General features: G+C 34.5%; 1 protein-coding gene across 2 annotated transcripts in view; it reads right to left on the bottom strand.

Annotated features, from left to right (window-relative positions):
• Nucleotides 1-1471: 1471 nt before the first annotated feature.
• The window catches only part of DNAJB14 (DnaJ heat shock protein family (Hsp40) member B14), a 46493-nt gene continuing 35185 nt past the window's right edge, over nt 1472-12779 (bottom strand). For both annotated transcript variants that reach the window (XM_058721814.1, XM_058721815.1), the window contains 3 exons: nt 12077-12186; nt 11063-11235; nt 1472-6446 (listed from right to left, as the gene is read on the bottom strand). In XM_058721814.1, coding sequence (XP_058577797.1) covers nt 6322-6446; nt 11063-11235; nt 12077-12186 — 408 coding nt within the window. In that variant the 3' untranslated portion in view covers nt 1472-6321. The remainder of the gene's footprint in view (nt 6447-11062; nt 11236-12076; nt 12187-12779) is intronic.

Raw genomic sequence — 12779 nt, 5'->3', positions numbered from 1 at the left:
TCTGTTTATTTTTCTTTTCCCCTCCCCCACTTTATACAGAGAAACTGCCTATTCATCAAGCCAATGCAAGCAAGCCATGACATCTTACTACCAGCACTACAAACCTACCTGCCTTTGCACCCATCCTTTGTGCATTCCTTTCTGAAAGAATGCTGGTGGTCTCTCAGCTAAAGTAATTTTTCCATCTGGCCAGTGGACTAATATCTTCTGGACGAATCGGGCACTTACTGCTAACTATCCCCTTTTCTCTATCTTTACTCTTTCACTTTCTACCTGCCCCTTTACAGAAGAATGAAAAACAACAGAATAAAACAGATCTCTCATGTAATAAATAAGATCACATATAATTAATAATTGAAAACACAGAAGCCTTCTTTAGAAACCACATCCTCAGGGCACCTGGGTGGCTCAGTGGGTTAAGCGTCCGACTTCGGCTCAGGTCATGATCTCACAGCTTTTGAGTTCGAGCCCTGCGCCAGGCTCTGTGCTGACAGCTCAGAGCCTGGAGCCGGCTTCAGATTCTGTGTCTCCCTCTCTGCCCCTTCCCCACTCACACTCTGTCTCTCAAAAATGAATAAATGTTAAAAAAGAAAAGAAACCACATCCTCTTCCAGCTAACATCCTTCTCTACTCCCTTTCACTGCCAAATTTTTTGGAAAGTTTTTAATCTCTGCCTCTATTTATTCTAAATCCAATCAAACAAATAATTCTCTTGATTCTATCTCCTGAATCTCCCTCAAAATCATTCATTTATCTGTATTCCTACTCTGGTGCACGTCATGATTATCTCTCCTTTGCCAATCCTACATTCACTTTTGCCCTCCAGTCTTCCTGGCACAAAACTAAAATGATACTTTAAAAACTCAAATCTCATTATGTAACTCCCTCCTTAAAAATCTCAAAGGTTTTCTAATAAAGTCCAATTATCATCATCATAATCTATATATGGTCTTATGGAACCTGGCCCCTATCCTATTTTAATTCCCTACCTTACCCTGCCTTTCCTATGCCATAATCATACAAGTTTGTTCTCATGCAAGCCTGTTTTCACGCCGGTATAAAGTTTCTATGCTTTATCAACTTAGCACACTCCACTGGAACCGTATCTCCTAGCATTCACCTCACTCCTACCACTTATCTCATCTTTTGGGCTGCAGCTCAAGCTCACTTTCTCAGAGAAACTTCCCCTAATCATCCCTCCCAGAGTAGGTTACATCTTCTAGACATATGCTCTCGTTGTACCTTAGACTTTTCTTTGTACTATTCATCATAATTATAATTAGTTATTTACTTGACATTTATTTTTCTGGCTAGACATAAACTCCTTGAGGATGTTTGTCTTGTTCGGTGATTAATTCCCAGCAATCAGCTCACTGCCTGGGATACAGCAGGCATTCAGACATTTGTTGAATGGTTGAACGAATGAAAGAAAGTGCATATTAAGAGTATCAAACATGAGAAAAACAAATCCTTTACAGTGAGAACAGACCTTCTTTTTATTCATATATTGAGATAAACTGCAGAGACTGAAAGACAAAAATTCATCACAAATCATTCAGCAGGACATTCATTAAAAATCAAGTGCATTTTCTTTAACAGAGTTCTCACACAGAAAATTTTATTTTATAAGTCTGATATAACAGTAAGTATTTTACAAATCAGACATTTCATTTTTAAATCTAATTGTATAATCTTGAATGCACTATAGACAAATAAAGTTAGCTCTCCTTTACCAGTATCACTTCATTTAACTTATACAAGGCTTCCATTAAAATTCCATCACACCTTGAAAACTACCTGCAGCTTTAAAAAACACATGATTTAAACTTTAAGTGGAAAAGTCTTATGTAGCTATCCAAAAAACAAAACCAAAACCAAAATAGGTAAGAAGCATTTCTTAATATAAATAAATTATAAAATACCATTTATGTGTGAGTTTCTTTCTTCTCATTGGTATGGTCAGCCAACTCAAAAAACAATTCATTTTGAAATCGATGCTTAAAATACTACAGTGTCACTCGAAAACCTCTATTATTTTAGTGGCACTCTTAAATGGCATAGTAGAATCAGATTGGAATGGCCTGACTCCTGGGCCAAAGTGAATAAGACTTGCTCAAATTCATGCCGGGTGTCATCACTGTGCAGTCACTAGACAGCCCGGTGACCAGTAGTCCCAAATGTTAATAAAAACTTACTAAACTAGACACTTCAAGAAACACTTCTTACCCTGACATATTTCCACTGCTAGATACAGAAACATACAGTTATATTTGAAGTATGAGCCTTATAACAGGAATCTCTGTTTAAAATTTGAAACGGATCGATAGAAAGAATTCACACCAATGAAATTCTGTGGAATGATTTTCAAAGTTAGAAATAAGAATATCCATGGCTACTGGAAGCCCTGCTCTGTGCAAACATAGTGTGGTATATATTAAACAATCACACATTTGAGGTATTAGCTGGAAAAATATATATATATATATACACCTATACATGGACACGTCCACAGAATATTCACAAGTCCATTGGCCCCAAAACCAGCAGATAATAAAATTAAATGAGAACGAATCACATACCAACAGGAAAAAGTTACACACAGGGAACTTACAAAACACGCGGTTATATAATCCTTAATATAAGGAGTATGTTTTGAGTTAATGTTTTGAGGGAAAATGTTTCCATTTACATGAAAGTGTCTATTTAATAGTAATGGAAACCAAAAAGGAAGCCTGAATTCTAGGACTATGTTGCCTGTCAGATTATTAAAGGGATGTATAAGAATTCTTTGAAGATCCTCATTCTACTCACTTTTTCTTTGTACTTTAAAATAAAAAAAATGTTTTATAAGTTATTGTTATACTATTCTCTCCTTTTTCATTGGTTTATAGAGGATGTTATGGATTTTAACTAGGCAACTGTCCAACGTGGCCAACAGACATGGTTTTTCGGCGACTTAGCAAAGATTAAAATTCAGATCTATTGTTCATTTTCAGGACTTTTTCTGTTCAGACAAAAAAAAAAAAAAAAAAAAAAAAAAAAGATTATGATGCCCTTTCAGTTTGCTACACTCAGTATGAAGACAGATAGTAACATGGGTAGTCCTGAACCTTCATTTGGGGAAACTAAATAAATGCACAAATTCTCCTTTTGAACTATATGGTCCTTTGCTGTAACACTTACTTAACTGGAAAGATGGCTCATTTGGTTCTCAAGTCAACATCAAAAAATGTTTCACTGTCTTAACACAAGCGGGAGATTTAATTTTTAACGAAATATGTGGGAATACGTTATTAAGAATATGTCACAGTTTTTAAAAAACAGATGCATTTAAAACTATTACAACAGAGCAACAAAGAGAAATGAAGAGGGTGATCATTTCTCTCACTATACACTATTTTACATACTAGTGTAGCTGAAGATTTAACAGGAAGAAAACTTAAGCATAAAAGTGCAATTACAGTGAAGGGCTGAAACTCCACATTCCTATTCTTGTGAACACCTGAGCTGACACAAAAGCAGAGTGGCTTAATGCATTGGCATATATATGCCTTAAAGATTTATTCTACCAAATCTGTGTATATTATAAATAAAAATGCAATGACTATGAAACAAATACTTATTTAAGCATTCAAATGCAATCCGTCCCCAAAATATATTATTTTTACATACTAGATGGATTAAAACTTGAATTTTCTCACTGAGAATGACATTCTCAGATTTGATCAAAATAAATTCTGAAGCTTATAAATGACTAGCACCAGTCTATTTGGGAACTAAGGAATCAAAAAAGGAGGAGAAAAGATACTATTTACTTTCCCCCAAATCCTTACAAGGACAATGATGTTTATACGTATGTATGTAAAAAGGGATAAAAATGTAAAGCATTAATAAATATAGTTGCGGCCAAACTTCTCAAATACTAGTTAGAACAGCTAGTAAAGCAATACTCAGAGATTGAGAGCTTTGAGGCAATGATTAAAATGAATAGTATAAGTTATCAAATGAAATTGCAAAGCTCATGTAGCTAAAAATAAGATGGTAAAAGTTGAGATTTTTATCAGAAGAGTAGAAAATATGAACATCCTCTATCTCAAGATAGTTAAAACCCTCTTACTTTGTAGAATTAACCCCAAATTCTAAGACACTTGGTTGGGTCTTTACACCAAAATATAGACGACATTAAGGACTTAATCTTTCCTTGCATACTTTATACGTGGCTTAAATTATCAGGCACTCAATCAGGTATTTCGCACAGTTGTCTGAAAATTTTATTTTCTCAAACACACTCCCCCAAACATTTTATGAAATGTGATGGAATGCAGCAATGCAACTGAAATATAATACTGTTCAAAAGCCACACATGACTCCATAACATATAACTTCACTTCATTTGATAACTACATGAATCCCCTTAAAAAGCCGAGATTAAGGGAAAAAGAATCACTCAACAAGAGTTCAGTTCACATTAGCATCAATCACAATAGTGTAAATTTCCCACTAAAGCTGGAAAAATAAAAGGATGAGATTTTTTCTCTTAAATTTTTGTAAGTTTTCTGATGTACATGAACTTTCAAAGTTAATTAGAATGCTATGACCTTATTTTTAAAAAAATCACTCTACAGGCTCAAGAACATATTTAAATTTGTATTTTCTTTTAGCACTGCTATTATTTTATTTCTTTAAATATTTCTAAAAGAAAACTGGTTTAGCTCTCCAGTTTTCCTGGAACAGTATGTTGTTTAGTTTAACCCACTAATTCATTCAGGTATTTCTACTGATTCACCTGGAAAAGGGGATATAAGAGAATATTTTTAAAAAGAATGATCATTTTAGCAGTTTTATTCAACAGGTGCTATAAAATTAACTACATTCAGAAAAAAAATCTTTAAATAAAAGAACACTGCCACTCTAACTGGCATCCCCTCACATACCAAAAAAAAAAAAAAACTACCAAAGATGCATTTGTGTTCCATTAACTGAGTATGAAGCAAAATCATTAAAATATTACAGCTGTTAGACTAGAAATCAAATAGGTTCATACTCAATATACAGGCACCAAAAACTTCAATTTCCAGCTTATTTTTATAATTTATATTATGGGTTGAATTACAGAGAGCTTATTCCTATTAGACTAATTGAATTACTCAATGGTGAATAGATTTTAGCTCAGAATTTTGTAAGGATAACTTGCTATAAATCACTATTCTACCTGCTGCTATATTTCTGCTCACTGTTGCATATGGCCAAACAGATCATGCTCTGATCAAAGAAGTGTGCTGTAATCTACTTATATGTTTAAGAGTTGGCAATCAGGTTAAAAGGCACGAAGCTTCATTTTAGTAGTATTTTCTTTTATTACTCATTTGTAGAAGAACCCATTTACTTGAGATCCTGCTTAAATGATAACTAAGAAAAAACTAAAATTTCCATGGGGGACAAAACAGGTGGGTCTTCTTCTTCATAAATCTTAGCAGCCTTCAATGACAGATATATAAACATTTGAGGGGCTTATAATTATTGGAATTGCAAATGACATAAGTGCAATTTACTGTTGAAGACCCTTTCTGTTTAATATCTACATAGCCATTTCCTCATATTTTCTTTAAAATCTATCAGTATAGCATTTCATTTCTATGCATGGCTTAGCAATTCATAAAACTAAATAGTAAACTGATACTCTACACCAGTTCATTTATCTCAATATATATTCTGGAATATAATGGCGATATTAAAAATATCAATTCCCTCTAAGCTGATAATGCTACAAGATTTACACAAAGTTAAACAGCTTTTGTTTTTTCTTTTCTTTTTGAAAAAGTTTCATTGCTTAAACTCCACCAACATTCGACATCTGACAAGGAAAACGTGATTTTCTCATAGGACATTTATTCTATCAGTTTAAACTAAAGTGTCTCATGGAGCTAAATGCTGAAAGAATTTAAATAAAAATGTAGTAACCCGTATGTACACAAAATGATCATTCCAGAAATATTTACATGACAAAAGGAAACATGGAGAACTACTAAAACTGGAAACTGCCACAGGTGTGATAATCCTTTCTCACAACATTTTATTTAGGAATAATGTAAGCTTTTAAAGTGAAAATAACTGCAGAAGCATAACTAAAATGTTACTTTTAGTTTTCAGTTCCTTACTATTTAAAGGAGCCAGTAGGTCACAAACAGCCCAAGATTTCAGGGACCAACCATTCAGTTTAGTTGTTAACATCCAATCTTTTTCTTTAGCTCTCATGATGAAACTAAACTTACTTACGGAAGAAATTAAGAGTACACTAGAAGGTATAAACACAATCCCAGTTCATCCTCCTTTATAAATACTGGTCAGCCGCTCCAATTCTTTACAGTTGTCCATGCTCAAGGCATCTGCCTTCCTTCGGAGACGATCATCACGGTACACTTTTGCGGCATACTGCATATCTGTTTCTGTTAACAAACAAAAACATTTTGCTAAGTAGATACTAATTTAGGTCACCTAGCTATTTAAACCGAAATGATGGTTAATAGAAGCCCTTCAATGCATTTCTATTAACTGACTTTTTTTTTTTTTTTTTTTTAAAGAAAGAAATCCAAGTATTCCTCCTAAAAGCCTTTGGAAGCCTAGCATGTAAAACCAACACAGAGCTGTTCTGGGAAGAAAATGAAAACAAAATCCTATCAACCTTTCCCTCACTCCTGTCTCCAGTGGTTTAAAAACTACTGCTCTAAAGCATCGTCTTGACCTTTCATCCTGAAGATATCATATGCTATTCAATCCTGCTAGTGGTTGTTTTTGCTGTGACCTCTTGTTAAGGGTTCAGATTAATTCATTATGCCAGGACTTGAGTGGAAAAAATTGAAATCTTGTCCTGGGTTCACTTGAATTAAAAAAAAAAAAATCTTGGGGCACCTGGGTGGCTCAGTAGGTTAAGCGTCTGACTCTTGATTTTGGCTCAGGTCATGATCTCACAGTTCATGAGTTTGAGCCCCCCCATCAGGCTCTGCGCTGACAGTGCAGAGCCTGCTTGGAATTCTGTCGCCCTTTCTGTGCCCCTCCCCTGCTTGCTGTCTCTCAAAATAAATAAAAATAAACTTTAAAAAAATATATAATAAAAAAATAAAAATTAAATTTAAAAAATCTTACTGAAGGAACACATAACAGAAAACAGCTTGCTACAGAATCACAGCAGTGGTATTTAGCAAATAAGTACTAAGATGTTCTTCAGTATGTGGATAGCATTACTAAAAAAAACAAATGGGAATCTTCCGAGAGATCTTCCGGGAACTATTCCTTGCTATCTTCCCGTTACTCTCAGTCATTTCACTGTTTATTAACACTTCCAAAGGGTTGGGGGCACTTAGGAAAAAAATGTAACAAGACCCAGAAAAAAGTCACTTACTTTCTGGAAAACAATGGCCAAAGTAAAAGACATCAGTCAGGACCACATTCAAAATAATACTCACAGTAAGAGTGTATTCTACTGGCAAAGATCTTCAGAACAGATCTTTATTCCGTCAATCCAGCTAGGATTTAACAACTCAGTCAAAATCGCTCCATCCCTTTTATTTACAAATGAATCATTTGTGAAATCCTTTCGCAGATGTTTCTTCCCAGATGAGGTAGATAAAACAAAGTTCACAGGGCTAGTCAACAGCAGGGTCTAGATTCCAAGCCAAACCTCCAAACCGCTACCCTTTTATTCTTTCCATTACTTCAAATTATTGCTTGTGTTTTATAAAACACCTATTTTACCAATCTAGACATTACACAGTGTTAAAAGTGACTACAGAACAGGAAAACTCTGGTAAAAAGAAATCTATTGGCCAACAACCTTTTTGATGACATCAATTTATAAAACAAGATGAGCTCATCCCAATCAACAAGTAAAACTTTCAATCAATGGATTAATTAGTGTCATACCGAGCTCCTCCCACTTCCATCCTCACTTAAATTTGTTAAATCTCATTTTGAAAATTTCAAACCCACGTTAAAGCGTACTGAAACGAACACTCTAAAACCCTTTACACCTTGATTGACCAATTCTTCACCTTTTGTCAAATCTGCTTCAGCTCTCTCAATAATAAAGGCTGTTACTGTTGTGGTGGTGATTATTACTTTACAAAACCTTTTGAGAATAAGGTGCAGACGTCATGACTTTTCATTCCTAATTACTTCAGCATGTTTCTCCTAACAAGAGCATTCTCTTACATAACCACAATACAATTTTCAAATTCAGAAATTCAACAACAGTAGAATCCTCTTATCTAATGCATAGTCCATGCTCAAATTTCACCAGTGGTCCCAAGGATGTCCACTACAGCCATTTCCTCCCCCCCCCCCCCCCCCCCCCGCCCAGGAGCCAATCCAGGATCATACATTGTATTTAGTTGTCATTTCTTTTTAGTTTTTAAGTCTTTAGTCTTTTTGTCTTGTTCCACTGATACTCTTGAATGCAACCAAGTGGTTTTGTAAATAATGACTTACTAAAATCAGATTTTAGTTAAAATTTCCTTCCGATAGTAACTTTAAAAGACACACATGTTAACTGTGTACAATATAGCTGCAGACAACTTGGTAAACAGAACAGATTCAAAGTCTGTGAACATTAATACCAATCCTGCCAGATTACTAAAAGATTAAACTAAAGTATGCCAAGCAAAAACACTTGGTTCATAGTATGGATAGAATAAAAAATGATTATAAATACCATAAGTAATACTATTGAACACTTACAGATGCAAGATATTATGTTAAGTGTAACATATATTATCTGTTATGGTCCACATTTTAATGATGAGATAATTACGATTTAGAGAGGTTAAGTAACTTGGTCTAGGTCACATATTGGTGGAGCCAGGATCTTATCTTGCAAGGCAGTCTCTGAGCCTTCACTCTTACCATAACATTACACTATCTTCCACAAACATGAATATCTTTTCCTTCCTTCTTTCTATTTATTCAGCCAATTTCCCAATTATTTAAGGTAACAGAATTTAAGTATGCATAATCCCCAAATCACCCATATGTGGTTGAAGATTAGAATTCGTATTTGAAAGGTGATAGATCTAACGTGCTAGTCGTTCTTTTAACACAAAATACGCAGGTCTTTCGTACATTCATTCTTATGAATTCATTAATCTTTCATCCAGTTATTCATATATCCATCAAAAGTTTACGATATGCCAAGATATGCCAAGGATTGTGCAAGGCACTAGAGACCAAAAAGTGAAATAAAATGAAGTAAATAATATTTGGTGTGCTCTGTCCTTAAGACCTTCCGCTAATGGAGTTTCTCAGCCTCAGTGATATCGATATTTTGGGCCAGAGAACTCTGTTGTGGGGGCTGTCCCCTGCACTGCAGGATGTTTAGCAGACCACGGCCTCAGTCTGTTGGATGCCAGCAGCAATCTCTCCCACCCCCACCCCATAGTGACACACACAAAGTTTCCAGACATTACCAAACATATTGTGAAGCAGGGGCAAATCATTTCCAGTTGAAAACCAATAGTCTAGTATAACCTTCTCCACATTGAGACAAGATGGATTTCACAGACTCAGACTTGGAAACCAAGAAGGTTTCTAACTTCCAGTTTCTCTTCTAACTGCCACTATATAGATGAGGACTCCAAAGTCAGAGACGAGAACTTTCTTGGAAGTATACAAAGGTTATGTTTTATCGACTCTTCCCTACTGGATGGAAGACGATGATAACTGCTACCATTTTTCTGGGCATTTACTCCATGTGAAACACTTTATTGTCGATTTAATTTTTATGACAAACCCATAAAGTTGGGCATTATTGAGAAGATTACGGAGCACAGTGCCTGGACTGACTGGTTTGAATCACAGACTACCTCTATGACCTTGGGCAAGTTACTAAATCTCTCTGTGTCTCAGCTTCGTCATATATAAAATGGGTATAATAACTTCACAGTGGTGCTGTGGAAATTAAATAATATATATAAAGTGCTTGGGACAGTGACTGAAACCAAGTATTATATAAATGACACTTAGTTCCTCTTTCCACTAGTCAGCATCACCCATTTCACACCTGAGGGAGGAAATTCATGAAGGTTAGAATATTTGGCCCTAATCACTCAGCTAAAAACTACAGAGCTGGGATTCAACTTTAGTCTGTTTAACCCCAAAGTCTACTTTATATGGTCTACATTATTATATGGAACAGTCAGAAAAACAATAACCATAACAATACTAGATTCACATGCACCATCTCTGCAAATTCTTACAGTCAAGCTTTTTATGGGTGGAACTGCTTCTTAAATTAAGGAAGCTGAGGCTGGAAAAGGCTAAACAAATTGATTAAGTGTTCCCAAGGACTTCACGTACAGAATAAAACAAAATGTCAACAAAACTCATTATACATTGGGGCGCCTGGGTGGCTTGGTCGGTTAAGCGTCCGACTTCGGCTCAGGTCACGATCTCGCGGTCCGTGAGTTCGAGCCCCGCGTCGGGCTCTGTGCGGACAGCTCAGAGCCTGGAGCCTGTTTCAGATTCTGTGTCTCCCTCTCTCTGTGACCCTCCCCCGTTCATGCTCTGTCTCTCTCTGTCTCAAAAATAAATAAACGTTAAAAAAAAAAAAAATTAAAAAAAAAAACAAAAAAACCTCATTATACATTAAGTGTTAAATGCTTAAGCTAAATTAATGAAGAGTTTCAAACTTCACTCTGAAACTGGATGCATATTAAAATCGATGACATAACAAATGTGCCAGAATTTTTTTCTTTTATAGTGATACATAAAATAATGATGCATGTTACAATTGACAACATCTTAAATACAATGAAATTTGGAATTATTCACTTATTCAACCAAATATTTACTGATAACAATACATACCATTTATTAAGTGTTTTCTATGTAAACTATGTGTTTACACTATCATAAGGCCACATGTACATTAAAATGTATTGTCGTATTCAAGTACTGAGCTCCAATTACGTGCCAGGCAATTCTAGAACATTTCTGGAGTAGGGAAATCTACAATAATCAATTCCAAAGACTCTGAATAAGTTTTTAAATGTTAAACATTTCATAAACTTACTTTGTTGTCTTTCTTTCCAGCAATTATTTCGAATATTAGTCACATAATCTTCTTCCACACTCTTTTCTACTTTTTGTAATAACATTCCTTTATATTCATTTTTAAAGTCCTTGTTGACATAATAAACGACACCCAAGTTTTCTGTCTGCATTTTAATAGTTTGCCCTGATCCACTGCAAAAGAAATGCTTGATCATTATTTTTTTAATTAAAATTGTACATTCTGATCCTGCTACTACAAACCAAGTTAACAAAACAACTAAAAATAATTAAAAAGTTAATATTAGTAATCATTTGTTTACATTATTTCAAATTGCCTAAAACCACCATTCATGTAATAAAAAAGTAATCCTATTTTAATATATGTTCTTATAAGTTCTTTCAATTTTTAGTTAATTAAAATCTTATTTAGAAGAAAGAAAAAGTTATTTCTTATTTTTACACCAATCTTTTTTTAATACTGTAAAATCACTGGCAATATGATTTTATCAAGTTTCTTGTATGTTCACTGTATTACAGTAAAGTTTTCTAGAATGGATGCTGCATTACATTTCCTTTATGTCCTGATCTTATATAAAGTACATTGTGGAAAAATACCTCCTATACCAAAAAAGTAATATTTGCTTTTATTTAATTAACATTTCACAAACAAAAGAGTGAAGTGGTTTACCCCTCAATGATACAAATCTATGTAACATCAATTATAATTCTACTTTTGTCTTTCAAACTATTTTTTGTCTTTGATCTCAACATATTACCTATTACATAAATTGCTATTAAGCTCAAATACAGTACGTCTGTCTTTAGCCACAGTAGAACAGAAATGTAAACTAACAAGATAATACAAATTTATCACTTGAGCAACGATTTTTTTAAATTAGAAATTGTAAAATCTGGTACACTTGTAGTAATAGAAAATTACTTAAAAGCTGAAGAGAGCACAAGGCCCTTTAAAGGAAGCTAGATAAGAAACAACATTTTTTGTGTGTGTGTAAAACTTCACTTAGCTACTTACGATCTGGGATATAAGGAATAAGGAGGATTAGAGACCATCAATTGGCTTAATAATGACACGAGGATCAATACAATAATGGGCATCAGCTGGATAAACACAGAAAAACCTCCCTATAAAAAAATCATCAAAAAACAACAAATTGTAATATAACTGTAGTTGTCAATAATCCAACAGTTGTCATATATTTTTAGAGGCAGAAAGGACATTTGACATCATCTGGCTCGGTGCTTTCAAATCTGCCTGATCATACCAGCTTCCTGGAGTGATTGTTAAAAACACCACTTTCCAGGTGGAGATATGCAGATATGTAGATCTGTAGATATCCTGATTTGGAAAACACTGATATAAACTGATCTCATGTAACAGATGAAGAAGTTCTCTCTCTTACAAAACTATTTTTCCCTTGAATGTCAGAGTGGTACATGAAGCAGACGAGTGTCAGAGCTGGGGCCCATGCCTTTTGATTTCTAGTCCAGCGTTCTTTCTATTTACCTTTCTACTTCATGTAATTTAAGTGCTATATGCAATTGGGTATAACTGTATTAGAACAAGGAAAGTAACTTCTAACTTAAGTTTTTCAGTATTAATTCTAAATTCTTTAGGACCAACAACGAGAAGCTTTCCTCAAAGCATGCACTCTGCAGGGGTATCTTCATCAGAATCATAGAACACCAAACTCCAAGGTATCATTTTGCCCACCACC

This window comes from Neofelis nebulosa, chromosome 3, assembly GCF_028018385.1.
Source record: "Neofelis nebulosa isolate mNeoNeb1 chromosome 3, mNeoNeb1.pri, whole genome shotgun sequence".
Lineage (NCBI taxonomy): Eukaryota > Metazoa > Chordata > Mammalia > Carnivora > Felidae > Neofelis > Neofelis nebulosa.
Note: the sequence above shows the minus strand (reverse complement) of the source record. Positions and strands in the feature narration are given on the sequence as shown.